The 19,164-nt window shown below is 42.9% G+C and overlaps 2 protein-coding genes across 2 annotated transcripts; both read right to left on the bottom strand.

The window, feature by feature from the left end:
- Positions 1-3,246: 3,246 nt before the first annotated feature.
- LOC115113750 (growth arrest-specific protein 1-like) lies at positions 3,247-5,418 on the bottom strand. Its single transcript, XM_029641712.2, has one exon. It carries the CDS (start codon positions 4,600-4,602, stop codon positions 3,853-3,855), a length of 750 nt encoding a protein of 249 aa, XP_029497572.1. The 5' UTR covers positions 4,603-5,418; the 3' UTR covers positions 3,247-3,852.
- A 1,098-nt stretch (positions 5,419-6,516) lies between these two features.
- LOC115112829 (complexin-3-like) lies at positions 6,517-15,487 on the bottom strand. The gene is made up of 3 exons (XM_029639825.2): positions 14,984-15,487; positions 10,843-10,930; positions 6,517-10,548 (listed from the first exon to the last, which is right to left on the bottom strand). The coding sequence occupies exons 1-3, from the start codon at positions 15,139-15,141 to the stop codon at positions 10,324-10,326; spliced, it is 471 nt and encodes a 156-aa protein (XP_029495685.1). The 5' UTR covers positions 15,142-15,487; the 3' UTR covers positions 6,517-10,323.
- Between the last annotated feature and the right edge of the window lie 3,677 nt (positions 15,488-19,164).

Here is a 19,164-nt window from a genome sequence, read left to right as displayed (position 1 = left end):
GAGTTTATTTTTAATAAATTACCAACATTTTTTTTTTTTAATTGCTTTGTCAATATGAGATATTGTGTGTAGATTGATGAGGATTTTTTTTTAAAATCCATTTTAGAATAAGGCTGTAACGTAACAAAATGTGGTAAAAGTAATGTGGTCTGAATACTTTTTCCGAAGGCACTGTACTTGTAGTTCGGGTCAAATAACATTGTGGTCTGAGTGTAAGGTTTCATGGATGTCTTGGTGAGTCTGTCACTGCCTGTTGGAGGCCCACTGCTGTCTCGTGGCCATGTAGTCACCATTTGGTTCCCTCTCCTGAGGACACAGCTGGCTCATTTCCATAACGTAAGGCGAGGAAGCCCTAATGTAGTCCAGAGTAGCTGGGCGTGTAGAGGACTGGCAGGAGCACCAGTAGAGATGGAGGTATACTCTATAAGAGGATGTTGAATAGTCAACCACTATGCCTTTTACCCCTCTGACCCCCTTACCAACCAACAACAGCCCTGTGGCATTGTGGGTTTAATTGGCCTCCATTTCAGTTCAGCTCCATCATGAGCACTTGTACCCTTTCCCCCTCTCCTGGGTCTCTATCAGCCTCTGTTGGTACTCCTAATGGGATGACGGTGGAGCTGTATTGACATCAGCTAAAGTTATAAGGGGGGGGGGGTTAATCCGTAAGGAACTAAAGACCCCTCAATTTACCAACCCCCAAACACACACACATCAACCATTCACTGTGGGTAGACTGCTATCATGAATAGAACATTGTACAGATGAGACAAAACTCTCCCCTAAATCCCTGTGTCACCCCCTCTCCTAGACCTGGGGGCAGGCAGGGGTTTGTTTCAGAGAAACGTTGAATAAAGATAATTTAGAAAATGGGCTCCAGCACACTGCAGCCTCTGTAAATCCTCCCTCTGCCGTCCCCCACTCACCCCAAGGCTCCCCTGCTTCTGTTTGTTTTGATTTTGTTCCCAGAAGCTGAGTGGGGGATTTGAAGGAGGGTGAGTTAGAGTTGGACAACTTTGAGATGCATGGCGATGGTTAGACAGATTGGCTGAGCCAAGTTAGGAGGGTCTTACCTCAACTATACAGAATCCCTTTCCCTCCCTTCCGCTTCTAAATGCACTTTTTAACAATCTAAAGTCTGTTGAGAATTACATTCTTTTCTAAACAAAATACTTGCTCGTAAGTAAGCATTTCCCTGTGAAGTCTACACATGTTGTATTCTGTGCATGTGACCAATCAAATTTGATTTAGGTGAAGATGGGAAGGGGACGACTTGGTCAGTCTATTGTCAAAGGAACTATGAATTGAACAGATTTCCTGTCATGACTTCAAATTCCACATCTTGACTCGTTCAAACTTAGATTACATAACACTTCCATACAGTTTGTTAAGGACCTGTAAATAAATAATTATTACTATGAGCTATTTGTGCCAAAGATTTATATTTACCTACTAACCTACCTAAAATGTTATTAGCAGGATTTAGGAGATTAGTAGACACAGAAACACCCATTGCATTCTCACTGTGTTATAAAAATGATACATTCATTAATGTGCTATATTTCCATAGTTATTTCTCTGAAAAGGTCATTGAAGACCAAGAGAACTGAGAAGCACTGTAAGGCAAAACGACCAAATGCACAATCCTGCATTCTCAAGAGTCGTGACTGACCTTTTAACACTGACACAGAAAGTGCCATTTACACACAAGTAATTAGGTACAATTTACCTGGTAGTTTCCAAGACAGTGTCAAAGGAAGCAGTAACTTAAACCTGAAATGTCTCAAAGAGCACAGAGAGTCCTGGCCTTCTCTTCCAAATAAGATGTATTGTGCAGCCAGACACTTAACATTCCTGCTTGGGTTTCAGTTACACTGGGCCTGATCCCTAAAGTATTACACAATGCTGGTATTATGAAGGGTACACAGCAGTCACACAGTTACTTTTCAGAAGCCACCGGAGGCATTCAATTAGATGCAATCACCCTGTTCTAAATACGTGTCTCTAAAATGTTTTTACAAATTCCAGAGAAGATGGATGATATGAGAAGACAGTAGTGAGAGGTCCTGTTTTGTCTTTTCATGTAAAAGGTGCTATTGCCAGGACTACCAGAAATGCAAGTGTATCATTTCAAAGATCAACACAGTAGATATTCAAACTGATTCAATGTCTGCTAGTCCTTTAGCTTTGCTTGGCAATGGCACATTTTCAGGCGACACGTGACTTTGGAGCCTGATCCAACATGACATTTTTCCCTTATTGAACATTCCAGTCTTCTTCTCTAGTTCCAGCAGTTACATTTGCCTATACTTTAGGTCTGATAGTTTTGGTGTGATGTTTTATTTAGTTGGGGGTTGGGAAACATTCCTACGTTTGAATAACATACAGGATGTCAAATAAACAGTTGGACTTTTTGACTCACACATAATCATTTTATTACATAAATTATTTTCCATATATAACAAGTATCCATTATTTCTTTCCACACTGGTTGAGATGACAAATCTACCTGCAGAATTGTTTCAAAAACATTGTTTTTGTACATGTAAACAACTGCCATATTATTCATGAGGTGGTGTATTGACTGCAAAGTCACAACGGACAAATTGGACACTAATTTACAGCATTAATATATGACATATAAATGTAAAAGATAGATTCCTTATTTTTTATATATATATATATATATAATTTAACATCAACATGACAGTTACATTTCCCTATGGACCAGCATCTACCCAACAAGGTGAAATAAAAAATAAATGACATTGACGATCATGACAAAAACAAAGATTAGTTTAGAAAAACTTCAAGTGACATCTTGTAAAGATAATGACAAGACACGGGAAGGATTAGCTTCATTAAAAAATAATACAATAACTTCTTAGCTTTTTCCCTTCTTACTAAATATCTAGGCTAACTGTCAAGGATGTTTCTGTCCTGGAAAGGAACCCATTACACTTTATATGAAATGCATAATAAATTAAACTAGGCCTATTAACAAGTAGCTTATGTACTGCTGTTCATAGTAATAAACTGGTATTTCATTTTTTTCTGAGAAAAAACACTAGTGCCTCTTCTTTTGTCCATATAAGTCTATCATAAGCCCACATTCATCTTGTAGAGGCCAGTTTATAAGGAGATGGGTGACTTCTTGCTTTCAATAAAGAAAGGGGGTCCCTAAAGGGGGAGAGTGGGGGGACATTTTAAATAAAACTATCAAGAGTGGGGGATGTGTCATGGGGGGTAGGGGGGCTGCTGGAGAGGCACTTCAGTTAATTTAACTAGGCCTACTTGATTCTAAACCCTTGTCTGTTCACTGGCAGTTCCCCACAAATATTTGAAGTGTGATGGCTGCAACAATGCAGAGGCCCCTAAAATAGAGAGGAAAGCAAACAGAAACTGGACTGGTCCAATGTTTATCTTAAGTCTTAATAAAGCCACACTCCAAGGACCATTGAGACGAAACTAAACAAATAGGCACAAGAGTTTAAAAGGTAGCCCAGAAGTAATGGATGCAATGCCCAATGAGGAGTATTGTTACAATGACGTCAAGTTTGGTTCATTTCTCCTTAAACAATCACTTTATGGATCTTTACACTCCAGAACAGTTTCGACCTAGGATATTCCATGAGTAGCCTAGGCCTAGTTTGCTAATTGAATTGGTGGTCTGAATGTCCTGACCATCATTGTGTCCCAGATTAAGGCATCACATCAAAAATATGAAAAATCCATTAGGCCCATAGGAGCTAGGAGCACATAGTATTCCACTACACCAAACCCACGTGCTCATTAGATTGGACCCATCCCTGTCACAACAACAGGTCACTTTCAAAAGACCACATTCATTTCTCAATAGAATATCCGTGCAAGAGTGATGCATAATAAGGCCATATAGCTCGACAACTGCAGGGAACTAGAATTTGAGTCAGGAGGACATATCTCCTCTGTTTTCGATTCATAGTCTTCATCCTCATACATATCGTCCATATCTGCCTGGTCTGAAATAACACTGTGGTCTCCAATCTGGCAAAGTTTGCTCATGTTCTCCTTGACTACCTCACAGAACGGCCTTTCCACCCCGTCGCACACACACTGGTTTAGTAGCATGCCATTTGGGATGAATAGCATCTGTTGTATTGTGGCCTTGCACCTGGACGAGCATTTCCTGCCATTGAAGAGTTGCCCACAGTAAGACAAGTAGGCTGTCAGGGAGGAGTGGCAGCCGGTGTCCTCCTCACAGCGTTGACGGGCCTCTGTGCATCCTATCCCCCCCGCGTCTCCAGGATACCTCCGGGGGAGGCATGGCTCAATCGCCCGCTTTGCATCCCTACACTCCATGTCCTGACCACAGTCACACCTCTCGAGGTAAGGTCCATTGCGGGTGTGATTCAGTCTTATCAACGCGTTGATACAGTGGCTGGGGCATTGCCTCCTGGTGCCTCTAATGTTTCCTTCACAGGCGGCTAGATACTGGCTGTATGCAAGCTCACAGTCTGCCTCCTCATGGCATCGGAGCAGGGCTTGCCAACATATTAACTGGGCATCTAGCGCCAACAGCACGGATGAGAAGAGCGCCAGAGCGCTGCACCAACTGTTCATGCTGGAGAGAGCTCTAGTTCGACGATGCGCATATTTCTCTCCAGTTAGTGCGGGACAGCCAAGTCTTTGATGAATTTAAAACGTAATGTAACTAATAAACCCATTTAGTATGAGGCGTTTATGGTCCAAACATAAATGTGTATAGTAGGCCTAGCTACAAACCTAAAGATGTCCCTCTGTCTCTCCAATACACTCGTGACAGTTGTGGAATAACAGTCTGTTTTATGAGTGTGAATGAATCCAGTCTGGAACGGATGAGTAAAAATGTTGAAATCCTTTGCATTGATTCAGCTACCCCACAAAGCAACAATATCCTCCGCAAAACTGTCACAGTCGTGTCAGTAAAAAAGGAACAAAAAGTGACCATATGCGCTGTCCAAAGTTCGGACACCTACTATCCACATTTCATGCCCTCGTTTGAAAGCATAACTCTTTTTACTCCTGTTTTCAAAATACGCCCAACTTTCTTGGCTTTAAAAAACGTTCATATTTTCCGTGTTCTGTATTCCATACTATGTTGGTTGAATTCATTAGGACTGCCTCTTCTCACTGTCGCATTTTCTCCCGCTATGTGTCTTTGTCCCTCTCTTGCAGTTACGCTTCACGCTTCGTTAATCTTTTCCCCGCAACACCCCTCCTTTTCCAGAAAAAGAAAGGATAGTTTTCCTTCCCCCTCTCCCATTTACAATCCTGGTCAACGATTGGTCGTCATTGAGGAGTTCGTGGGACTCATTTCTATAGCAACGTAGTTTTTGGCAATCTGCTCGTCATACAGGAAAAATAAAATGTTTATAAATTTAATGAAACTCACGACCTGTGTGGTCCCCTTTACAAAACACGTCAACGTTTGGGGAGGTATTGAGTGTGGGGGCACACAAGCCCCCTAGCAGTCGACAGAAAGCATTCCATTGCTAGAAGCTCACATCTGCACCCACTGCTCCACTTTTAAGTGCAGAAAAAACAAATCTGTTCCATTTTAACGATAACTCGAGGAGGGAAACCTCTATGAAAACCGTCGCACAGTGAGGGTTTCACTTAAAGTTCTACTAATTGTCGCCCTGTTCCCTCTCCCTCTCGCTCTTCTTTCTAGTGAGTTTTTAAGCCCTGATTGATAGAACAGAATGGAAGAGAATAGTATTTTCTGGCCCGTTTCACCCCAATTGTGTCAGATTGGCCATGCAGTGGCACAGTGTCTTTCTAGGCTGAAGATTGTTCACGCCCTGCGCCTATCAATAGAGGTGGGTTTCAGCATCAATATATTTTACACCTCTCCCCTTTCACACCGCACTTGAAAACTACCAATAGCTCAGGCTTCTCTGCTATTCAAATGCTAACTAACGTGTTTTGAAAAAAGCGATTGGAAAAACCCGTAACGACACCCGGGCTGTCTAGAAATGTCACAAAGCAGTTGCTGGCTGGCTTCTCTCTGAAAAACACTGTACACTTTTGCAAAGAGCCTTTGATTCGGCCAGATGGCTGAGCTTATTATCAGACTTCACTGGAAGGTAAAGTTGCCACTAATAATGGTTATAATAAAAAAATAATAACATCATTATAAAGGTTAACTTAAGAACGTGGTTATAACAATGGTTATAACAACTGTGACATAATCATTTGGCCTATCAGTATTGTAATGATAATAATTTCATGATAATAAACCTTGATCTGATATGGGGCTAATATGGATTTTGGATTAAATTATGTTTTGTCATTAATTCAACATTAATCAACAAACATTCCGATGAGGTTGTATTTTTGTCTCCACCTAGTGTTCAGGACATTAGGTTTTGGTTTTATAGCCTCAAACGATGGCTACTGTAAATTATATGTTAGAAATCTTCCGTCCTGGAGTTTCTGACCAGATGGTCAGACTGGTTGGATAACAAATGGAGAAACATGAAGCATACATCATAAAAATCTGTTTATTATGGTTTCAACAGTCAGTCAAAAATCAATACGTTTCATACAGCACTGAACAACAAAGATGATGTAAAAGAAGCAAAGAATGGACAGGAAACAGAAACATCATGAACAACACGTCTCTTCCTGAAATATCATCATGAGATCAACCTGAATCACCCCATAGGGTGACTGGAAATGAAAGAAGCTCTTGTTGTTGGCTTTAAAGTACCACTGCAGGTCACACAGAGAGATATGTATAGGTGATCAAGGCTCTGCAAGACTTGAGTAAGAATTCATTATATTCACACTTGTTTGTTTTGCTTCATGGAACTGACAAGAATGCACAAAGTAGCTATCACATAAAACAAGCGACTAAGGCATGTTCACCATCCTTTCTTCTTAATGCTATTACTTGTAATGTCACAAAAGGACTGTTCAACTATTACAAGACATGAACCACTGTATTAAATAAATATATATTGTATATTACTAAATAAGGTTGACAAACCCCTCTCCCGCTCTCACCTGCATCTTTACTTAGTGATACAACAACAATTCAGACAACTACCAAGTACTCTATGTTCATATACAGTGGGGCAAAAAAGTATTTAGTCAGCCACCAATTGTGCAAGTTCTCCCACTTAAAAACATGAGAGAGGCCTGTAATTTTCATCATAGGTACACTTCAACTATGACAGACAAAATGAGGGAAAAAATCCAGAAAAATCACATTGTAGGATTTTTAATGAATTTATTTGCAAATTATGGTGGAAAATAAGTATTTGGTCACCTACAAACAAGCAAGATTTCTGGCTCTCACAGACCTGTAACTTCTTCTTTAAGAAGCTCATCTGTCCTCCACTCGTTACCTGTATTAATGGCACCTGTTTGAACTTGTTATTAGTATAAAAGACACCTGTCCACAACCTCAAACAGTCACACTCCAAACTCCACTATGGCCAAGACAAAAGAGCTGTTAAAGGACACCAGAAACAAAATTGTAGACCTGCACCAGGCTGGGAAGACTGAATCTGCAATAGGTAAGCAGCTTGGTTTGAAGAAATCAACTGTGGGAGCAATTATTAGGAAATGGAAGACATACAAGACCACTGATAATCTCCCTCGATCTGGGGCTCCATGCAAGATCTCACCCTGTGGGGTCAAAATGATCACAAGAACAGTGAGCAAAAATCCCAGAACCACACGGGGGGACCTAGTGAATGACCTGCAGAGAGCTGGGACCAAAGTAACAAAGCCTTCCATCAGTAACACACCAAGCCGCCAGGGACTCAAATCCTGCAGTGCCAGACGTGTCCCCCTGCTTAAGCCAGTACATGTCCAGGCCCGTCTGAAGTTTGCTAGAGAGCATTTGGATGATCCAGAAGAAGATTGGGAGAATGTCATATGGTCAGATGAAACCAAAATATAACTTTTCTTCTCGTCGTGTTTGGAGGACAAAGAATGCTGAGTTGCATCCAAAGAACACCATACCTACTGTGAAGCATGGGGGTGGAAACATCATGCTTTGGGGCTGTTTTTTTGCAAAGGGACCAGGACGACTGATCCGTGTGAAGGAAAGAATGAATGGGGCCATGTATCGTGAGATTTTGAGTGAAAACCTCCTTCCATCAGCAAGGGCATTGAAGATGAAACGTGGCTGGGTCTTTCAGCATGACAATGATCCCAAACACACCCTGCCCGGGCAACGAAGGAGTGGCTTCGTAAGAAGCATTTCAAGGTCCTGGAGTGGCCTAGCCAGTCTCCAGATCTCAACCCCATAGAAAGTCTTTGGAGGGAGTTGAAAGTCCGTGTTGCCCAGCAACAGCCCCAAAACATCACTGCTCTAGAGGAGATCTGCATGGAGGAATGGGCTAAAATACCAGCAACAGTGTGTGAAAACCTTGTGAAGACTTACAGAAAACGTTTGACCTCTGTCATTGCCAACAAAGGGTATATAACAAAGTATTGAGATAAACTTTGTTATTGACCAAATACTTATTTTCCACCATAATTTGCAAATAAATTCATTAAAAATCCTACAATGTGATTTTCTGGATATTTTTTTCTCATTTTGTCTGTCATAGTTGAAGTGTACCTATGATGAAAATTACAGGCCTCTCCCATCTTTTTAAGTGGGAGAACTTGCACAATTGGTGGCTGACTAAATACTTTTTTGCCCCACTGTATGTTCATAGTATTGTGTACTTATTAAACACTATGACCAGCACTCAGCCAAAGGATGACATTTTCGAAGACAGCACTTGACATATCATAGCAGCTAAACGACACCAAACCACCGGCACAAAACAGCACTGAGATGGAGAGGTCAGGGGTCAATATGAGGACAGGTTAAAGGCCAGATTTGAAAGGTTAGATGAGCTGTCTCTTAACAAGGCCCCAACTAGTTAATGACCATAGACTAGATGGACTACAGAACAGGCTAACTGCAAATACACTTACACCTGCAATAGATATAACAGACACTTGGTTTGTAATGTACTGAATGTGGTCCCAAGACAAGAAAGTGTGATTTAGTCTCACACTTAATATGACTAGTTGATATACTTTGTGCCATTGTCTAAATGGTTTTCTGCAAAGGGTCTTTGGCATAAGACTATTACTCTGATTCCTCCACAGCTTAAGACAGTGTTTACTCTGATTCCTCCACAGCTTAAGACAGTGTTTACAATGATTCCCCCACAGCTTAGACAGTGTTTACTCTGTTTCCTCCACAGTTTAGACAGTGTTTACTCTGATTCCCCCACAGCTTAGACAGTGTTTACAATGATTCCCCCACAGTTTAGACAGTGTTTACTCTGTTTCCCCCACAGCGTAGACAGTGTTTACTCTGTTTCCCCCACAGTTTAGACAGTGTTTACTCTGATTCCCCCACAGCTTAGACAGTGTTTACTCTGATTCCCCCACAGCTTAGACAGTGTTTACTCTGTTTCCCCCACAGCTTAGACAGTGTTTACTCTGTTTCCCCCACAGCGTAGACAGTGTTTACTCTGATTCCCCCACAGCTTAGACAGTGTTTACTCTGTTTCCCCCACAGCGTAGACAGTGTTTACTCTGTTTCCCCCACAGCGTAGACAGTGTTTACTCTGATTCCCCCACAGCTTAGACAGTGTTTACAATGATTCCCCCACAGTTTAGACAGTGTTTACTCTGTTTCCCCCACAGCTTAGACAGTGTTTACTCTGTTTCCCCCACAGCTTAGACAGTGTTTACTCTGTTTCCCCCACAGCTTAGACAGTGTTTACTCTGATTCCCCCACAGCTTAGACAGTGTTTACTCTGATTCCCCCACAGCTTAGACAGTGTTTACTCTGATTCTCCCACAGCTTAGACAGTGTTTACTCTGATTCCCCCACAGCTTAGACAGTTTTTACTCTGATTCCCCCACAGCTTAGACAGTGTTTACTCTGATTCCCCCACAGCTTAGACAGTGTTTACTCTGATTCCCCCACAGCTTAGACAGTGTTTACTCTGTTTCTCCCACAGCTTAGACAGTGTTTACTCTGATTCCCCCACAGCTTAGACAGTGTTTACTCTGATTCTCCCACAGCGTAGACAGTGTTTACTCTGATTCCCCCACAGCTTAGACAGTGTTTACTCCGATTCCTTGGCCAGAAGCTGCTGCAGTATGTTTGTGTGTGTGAGGCAGTGTTGACTGTATGTGTATGTATTCAAAGCAACATGACTATCAACGTTTGTACATGATCATAGATCACATGATATCTTACATAGATCCTTTGTTGTACAGATAAAGAGAGTAAGGGAGGGAGAGAGAGAGCAGGAATTCAGTCAGCCAGCCAGATCACATGAGATTACACTTCTCAGCAGACTGTTTGAGGTCTTCCAGTGTGGCCTGGGCCTTGTCCTTCAGCTGGTCCATGTCCACATTCTGGATGTTGGTCAGCTGGCCCAGGACAGACGTTTTGGATTCCTCCTCCTTGTTGTCGTCAGCGATCATCTTGGCTAGCTCTGTGGGCAGCTCCACGTCATCCCCCGCCTGCTGGATCTGAGTGTCATCCAGCTCATTCTGGGTCGCACACACAGTGGAGACAGACACACAAAACACACACACACACACACACACACACACACACACACACACACACACCAGTGGGAGAGGGTGTAGGGAGCGAGGGCAAAGGAAAGGGAGAGGAATTAGATGATTGAGACATAGGGAGAAAATAAAGAGAGTACAAACAGAGCACATTTGGATGGTGTTTTTGCTTCAAGGACACAACCTAGATCTGACCCTGTAATAACTGCAATAACATGTAGTAAGAAAATGCTTGAATGAAATATGCAGAATCAGTAATGGATGTACCTTTGGCAGTCTGTATTTGTCCCGGAAGTGACTTCTAACTGTTGCCCGCTCAGCTTTCTTCTGGGCAAAACTAGCATCTCGTTCCTGCCTGGGGAAAACCAGAGAGAAAATGGTTAACAGCGGATTAAATAGTGTCGCTGCATGTAATCACACAAACACACATACACACACACAACATCTGCAAAGGTGGTATAATCTCGAGTCCTTACTCAAGTTGATGCTTCATAACAAATGCCTCCTTCATTCCACCTCCACAATTCGACTGAAGGATAAAGGATTTAACGGCATTAGTGGCGATGTGAGGACAGATGCTATAATGATAATTTAATTCATCCATAAGGCTTTTTGTAATATAAACATGTCATGATATTTAGTATGGAACGTTGTTAGATTTGTTTGAAATGCGATGTATCACAAATGCACAAATTCATTGGTTACTATTAACCACATAGCTCAGCCATCGCAGTTAGAGTGTTGGGCCAGTAATGAAAAGGTCGCTGCTTCGAATACCTGAGCCGATAAGGTGAAAAATCTGCCGATGTGCCCTTGAGCAAAGCACTTAACTCTAATTTGCTCCAGGACGCCATACTACTATGCCAGACCCTGTAAACAACACATTTCACTGCACCTATCTGGTGTATGTGACGATAATAGATTTTTATACCACTGTGGATCTCATAGTGAGGGCTGAAACAAAAGAACACAGGGAGCCTTCTGCTGAGCTGCTCTCTGACTCAAGAGTCTAGGCCATCAGAAGGTGGACAAGCAGCAGTAACACCTGGGGGTAGAGGAGGAGGGAGGGAGGCAGAGAGAGGGAGAACAACAGAGAGAGAGGCTGTGATCTTGCAGTGAGACCCAGATGCAGTCTACTGCCGGTCCACTGCTCTACTGGGGAATTATATTCAGACTTCTGGGATATAGAGCGGCATTGACTCACTGACTGACTAGCACTCATCTACTTCTACAGCTGCAACTTAGTGAGCCCACAGAAACCTAGGATCACACCCCTCTACAGAACTCTACACCCTTCCAACCCAGAACTTAGGACGACACCACTCTACAGAACTCTACACCCTCTCAACCCAGAGTCTAGGACAACACCACTCTACAGAACTCTACACCCTTCCAACCCAGAACTTAGGACGACACCACTCTACAGAACTCTACACCCTCTCAACCCAGAGTCTAGGACAACACGACTCTACAGAACTCTACACCCTTCCAACCCAGAACCTAGGACAACACCACTACAGAACTCTACACCCTTCCAACACAGAGCATAGGACGACACCACTCTACAGAACTCTACACCCTCCCAACCCAGAGCCTAGGACAACACCACTCTACAGAACTCTAAACCCTCCCAATCCATAGCCTAGGACAACACCACTCTATAGAACTATACACCCTCCCAATCCAGAACCTAGGACAACACCACTCTACACCACCATACAAATATCATCATACCGCAAGTCTTATGTAAATCAGATATTTATACTTCACCACCACGTACAGCAATACTGCAATACTACCCATTTGGTAACTCCAGCAGAGGGCAGACAAGAGACAGTTTGTGTTATCCATGGTAGCCCTCTTAGTATTACTCAAATAATCTTGGTCCCTAATTGTCCAATAATCAGATTAAAACAATCACTGAAAATGTGATATAAACACCTGAATAGGATTTAACTCTTTCAAAAGACAAGACTAGACCTACACCTCGCACCAAACATTCCGAAGTAGACTCCATGAACCAAGGTGACGTCATGTGACCTATGTGATCATGCCAACAGTGTGGTCTGAATTACAGCATGAAATCATAATGCATACATACAATACTGTAAACAATGGCATGATACATGTGGATAGCCAATGACAAGGCCATATCCCTATCATTCAGGGGATACAGGGCCAGCCCTGGGCATAAGCAACATAGGTGGTCACCTCTTGTTATGTCAGTCACTGACAGTCACTCAATTAGCCCATGTCAGCTAATATGTTTTAGATTGGTAAATTAGTCAACCTAGCTATCTAAACTTGTAGTAATCATGGCCGAATTACCAACCTGGCACGAAGGGCCTGACCTCCAGGAGGCCCCAATTAATTTTGTTAGACACTCATTCAGATATCATATAAATAATTAATGGAAAAATGGGGGGACAATTCATGGCAAAATTCATGGCCCCCCCCAACCAAATCTCGCCTTGGTCCCCCAAAAGGCTAGGGCTGGCCCTGAGGGGATATATACTGAGTGTAAAAAACATCAAGAACATCTTCCTAATATTGAGTTGCACCCCCTTTTGCCCTCAGAACAGCCTCAATGTGTCGGGGCATGGACTCTACAAGGTATCGAAAGTGTTCCACAGGGATGCTTCCCACAGTTGGCTGGATGTCCTTTTGGTGGTGGACCATTGTTGATACACACGGGAAACTGTTGAATGTGAAAAACCCAGCAGTGTTGCAGTTCTTGACACAAACTGGTGCGCCTGGCACCTACTACCATACCCCATTCAAAGGCACTTAAATATTTTGTTATTCCCTTTCACCCTCTGAATGGCACACATACACAATCCATGTCTCAGTTGTCTCAATACTTAAACATCCTTATTTAACCAGTCTCCTCCCCTTCATCTACACTGATTGGTGTAGATTTAACAAGTCACATCAATAAAGGATCATAGCTTTCAGTCTATGTCATGGAAGAAACAGGTGTTCTTAATGTTCTGTTCACTTAGTGTATATTCACAGTGGCATTACTGTTATCTTGCCCACTGTGAATGAACATGAGCATGTAAACCACCACACAGCAGCACATAAACCAGTGCTTTGTGAGAGCCAATGGTAGAGCACCTGATGGCACTGAGATGACGAGTCTTGTGTCTTCTCCTCTCAAGGGCATCATATAACCAGGGGATGTCATTGTGACTCCTGTGCCTGATAACATGATTATATATGACATGCCACTACAAACAACCCCATTCCAACAACCCTATTCTCCTTGGATTATACAGAGAAATGACACCAGACTTTGTGCTATGATCTATTGTATGGCGGTAGCCACATTATAATAGCTCACCTCCCCTGAAACCCAGTGTAATGTATGATGGTATGGGATTGAGGTCAAAGTGGGCTGTGGATTGAGGGGAGTCAGTGGATGCTCCACCATGTCTGACATGTCAACAGTAAACAGGCTGTTTGTCCTGGAGCCTGGAGCCATGTGACCGTAAGCCAGGGTAGTGCTCTGTAGTAAAACACATTTCTTTTTAATGAAGTATACCTTACATATAGATGCAGGTGTGTGTGGAGGCACTGCACATGATCAGACACATTTTTTGTGTGTTTTTTTGTATTTTTTCAGATCTATGAGCTTTTGTAGAGTCATCTGTTTCAAACCTTGAGGACATATTCTCCTCTCACATAGGGGAGTTTGGAGTAAAGTCAATTAAATTATCAGATGTTTTATGATATGGACAGAGGACAGTCTATGGCTATGGCGATGGGTTTCTTTGTTATACCCAGATAAAAATACATTTCACGAATAGAGATACTCACATCAGACTCATTTATTCTGTTGCGGTGTCTACTCTTTGTGAACAAAATGAAGATGGAGGCCGACATCACAGGGACATGCAAGAAATGTGGAAAACTATTTGGAGAGCTCATTGAGGATGATATTCAATACATTTTGAGATACATTGGACATAAAGGTAACTGAATTTATGTTCTAGAATGAATCTAAGGACACGTATCAACCTGAAGCATTAGTATATGCCTATTGGGAAACGAGCCGTTTTACAGTATAATTGGGCATTAAACTCACTGTGATTACTGACACATTTTTGTTTCTGTATTAGGCTATTGCAAGAATTCCAATGGAAAACCGTCCCATATAGTCTAATTCTTGAAACCTGAAAGAAAACTCATGTATCGAGTGTAGCAGCTGTGTGGTGAGCTCGAGAGCACGCCGTGGATCCCACTGATGCGTAAAATAGTGCATGGCGCACTGGGTCTTGTAAAGGAACGCGCTCAGCAGCGTCTTTACATTGGACATTACACAGAATAAACGCTGCTTTATAGTACGCAACCCTTTCAAAATATATAGGCTATTCAAATGGATCGATAAACTTGGGTTTGTTCTTACTTTTCCTCCTCTAACTGTTGTTGATATTGTTCAAATTCCTCCTGGGTCATTCCTGCCGCTGCGGCTTCCGATTTCTCTCCTTCGGGCTTTTCCTCAGTCAAACCCCCGGTCAGGTTCTTCACATGCCCTCCCACCATTTGTTTCACCATAAAAGCCATCTTTCTCCCTCTTAAGAGTCCGTTAACCGACCGAGTCAGAACGTGGACCTTTGATGCGCTCTTGATGAAAGCTGAGTAAATCAATGGATATCCACCGAAGTGTCTCAAAAATATATGGAAAAAACCAATACAGTCATCCAAATGTTTTACTCTCGACACTCCGTCGTGCACCGCAGTGAGCGATTGAGAATAGACGCGTTTCAGCACAAGTGCCAATGGACAGCTCCGCGTTGAGTGGGGAGGTTAGCGAGAGAGGACGTGGCTGCACAAATATCTGAGCCAACAAGTTTTACTCTCAACTCTACCAATCGTGTTTTTTTCCTAACCCAACCTCCACCCCCTTTGCCCAATCCCACGGATCGCTGGATTACGAATGTGCTTTCACGATGCAACCTAGCACCACACGTGGGTTCCGGTGATTCGCCTTCTTATTATAACTCACTATTGAGTATGACACGCACTCCTCACGTTCACAACGGACGGCAGAGACAGACACACGTGACGATTCAACTACGGTGTCTACTAGTTGTTTTGTATGGTTTTGATGCCAGTGCGTCTTTGGGGTCATTTTGTGCGCTTTTTTTGTTGTTGTGAAAATCCAAGGGTTTCCGAATGCACTTTTGTCATAAACTCAGCAAAACTGTGTTTATTTTCAACAAACTTAACATGTGTAAATATTTGTATGAACATAACAAGATTCAACAATTGAGACATAAACTGAACAAGTTCCACAGACATGTGACTAACAGAAATGGAATAATGTGTCCCTGAACAAAGGGGAGGTTCAAAATCAAAAGTAACAGTCAGTATCTGGTGTGGCCACCAGCTGCATTAAGTATTGCCGTGCATCTCCTCCTCATGGACTGCACCATGTTTGCCAGTTCTTGCTGTGAGATGTTACCCCACTCTTCCACTAAGGCACCTGCAGGTTCCCGGACATTTTGGGGGGGAATGGCCCTAGCCCTTACCCTCCAATCCAAAAGGTCCCAGACTTGCTCAACGGGATTGAGATCTGAGCTCTTCACTGGCCATAGCAGAACACTGACATTCCTGTCTTGGAGGAAATCACGCACAGAACAAGCAGTACAGCTGGTGGCATTGTCATGCTGGAGGATCATGTCAGGATGAGCCTGCAGGAAGGGTAGCACATGAGGGAGGAGGATGTCTTCGCTGTAATGCACAGCATTGAGATTGCCTGCAATGACAACAAGCTCAGTCTGATGATGCTGTGACACACCGCCCCAGACCATGACGGACCCTCCACCTCCAAATCTATCCCCCTCCAGAGTACAGGCCTCAGTGTAACGCTCATTCCTTCGGCGATAAACACGAATCCGACCATCACCCCTGGTGAGACAAAACCGCACTTTGTCAGTGAAGAGCACTTTTTTCCATTCCTGTCTGGTCCAGCGACAGTCGGTTTGTGCCTGGTGTAACTCGGGCAGTTGTTGTTGCCATCCTGTACCTGTCCCGCAGGTGTGACATTCGGATGTACCAATCCTGTTGCAGGTGTTGTTACACGTGGTGTCACGTTCTGACCTTAGTTCCTTTGTTTTGTCTTTTGTTTTAGTATGGTCAAGGAGTGAGTTGGGTGGGTTGTCTATGTTAGTTTGTCTATGATTCTCTATTTCTGTGTTTGGCCTGGTATGGTTCTCAATTGGGGTGGCAGGGTAGCCTAGTGGTTAGAGTGTTGGACTAGTAACAGAAAGGTTGCAAGTTCAAATCCCCGAGCTGACAAGGTACAAATCTGTCGTTCTGCCCCTGAATAGGCAGTTAACCCACTGTTCCTAGGCCTTCATTGAAAATAAGAATTTATTCTTAACTGACTTGCCTAGTTAAATAAAGGTAAAATAAAAAATCAGAGGCAGCTGTCAATTGTTGTCCCTGATTGAGAACCATATTTAGGTAGCCTGTTTTGTGGGTGGTTATTTTCTGTTTAGTGTTGTGTGCACCTTACAGGACGGTTCGTTGATTGTTTTGTTTTCAGTGTTCATTAAAATATTTAAAATATGGACACTTACCACGCTGCACCTTGGTCCTCCTCTCTATCTCCAGACGACAACCGTTACACGTGGTCTGCTACTGCGAGGACAATCAGCTGTCCGTCCTGTAGCGCTGTCTTATGCGTCTCACAGTATGGACATTGCAATTTATTGCCCTGGCCACATCTGCAGTCCTCATACCTCCTTGCAGCCTGCCTAAGGCACGTTCACACAGATGAGCAGGGATCCTGGGCATCTCTCTTTTGGTGTTTTTCAGTCAGTAGAAAGGCCACTTTAGTGTCCTAAGTTTTCATAACTGTGACCTTAATTGCCTACCATCTGTAAGCTGTTAGTGTCTTAACAACCATTCCATGGGTGCATGTTCATTAATTGTTTATGCATGGGAAACAGTGTTTAAATCCTTTACAATGAAGATCTGTGAAGTTATTTGGATTTTTACGAATTATCTTTGAAAGACAGGGTCCTGAAAAAGGGACGTTTCTTTTTTTGCTGAGTTTATGAAATAAGGCAATCCTATTTCGAGTTATACATCACTTATGATTTATTTTGACTCATTTGTCCTGTGTAGTATAGTCTAATACTATTTTTATTAAAATATTTATGAGGATTAAGGAATATTATCTGTTTTCCACTGAGCGCACATAAACATGTGTCTCATATGAAGAGGGCACGACAAAATCTATTCCCGCTCAGGAGACTGAAAAGATTTGGCATGGGTCCTCAGATCCTCAAAAGGTTCTACAGCTGCACCATACAGAGCATCCTGACTGGTTGCATCACTGCCTGGTATGGAAACTATAGGCACTACAGAGGGTGGTGCGAACGGCCCAGTACATCACTGGGGCCAAGCTTCCTGCTATCCAGCACCTCTATACAAGGAGGTGTCAGAGGAAGGCCCTCAAAATTGTCAAAGACTCCAGCCACCCTAGTCATAGACTGTTCTCTCTGCTACCGCACGGCAAGCGGTACTGGAGCGCAAAGTCTAGGTCCAAGAGGCTTCTAAACAGCTTCTACCCCCAAGCCATAAGACTACTGAACATCTAATCAAATGGCTACACAGACTATTTGCATTGCCCCCCCCCCCCCCCCACACGCCCCCCGACTCTGTCCCGTAACCCCCTGTATATAGCCTCGCTATTGTTATTTTACTGCTGCTTAATTACTTGTTACTTTTATCTCTTATTCTTATCCACATTTTTTTTAAACTGCATTGTTGGTTAGGGGCTCGTAAGTAAGCATTTCACTGTAAGGTCTACACCACTGTAAGGTCTACACCACTGTAAGGTCTTCACCACTGTAAGGTCTACACCACTGTAAGGTCTTCACCACTGTAAGGTCTTCACCACTGTAAGGTCTACACCACTGTAAGGTCTTCACCACTGTAAGGTCTACACCACTGTAAGGTCTTCACCACTGTAAGGTCTACACCACTGTAAGGTCTTCACCACTGTAAGGTCTTCACCACTGTAAGGTCTACACCACTGTAAGGTCTTCACCACTGTAAGGTCTTAACCACTGTAAGGTCTACACCACTGTAAGGTCTACACCACTGTAAGGTCTACACCACTGTAAGGTCTACACCTAAAATGTGATTTGATTTGATATGCAGTGGGGGTGGGCAGTTGTCTGCTGCTCAGGGAAAGAGAGAGCAAAATAGAGAGAAAGAGAGCAAGAGAGAGAGAGAGAGAGATAAGCAGCTCCTGCAGGCATACTGGTGTGTAATTGCATTTGAAAGGAATTTGCACAAACCTCAATAAACAGTTGTCCATGCCCTCCGCCAGGTCATTAACCTATCTCCATACACCACAGTACAGGAAAAGATATGGTGTTACAAATTCATGAGGCCAATTAGAGATCAGAATGGGTCCTTTTTCTAGACCTAAGTGTGTTTGTAGGCCTCTACTGTAGGGGTCGTCATTAAGACAATATTATTTAAAAATTTGGAAACAGATCCTGTCTTTCTCTTTCTCTCTCTTCTTGTCACACCCTGACCTTAGTTATCTTTGTTTTCTTTATTATT

This window comes from Oncorhynchus nerka, linkage group LG28, assembly GCF_034236695.1.
Source record: "Oncorhynchus nerka isolate Pitt River linkage group LG28, Oner_Uvic_2.0, whole genome shotgun sequence".
In the NCBI taxonomy this organism is placed as follows: Eukaryota; Metazoa; Chordata; class Actinopteri; order Salmoniformes; family Salmonidae; genus Oncorhynchus; species Oncorhynchus nerka.
The sequence above is the reverse complement of the archived record's forward strand: the minus strand, read 5'-3'. Positions and strand labels throughout refer to the sequence as shown.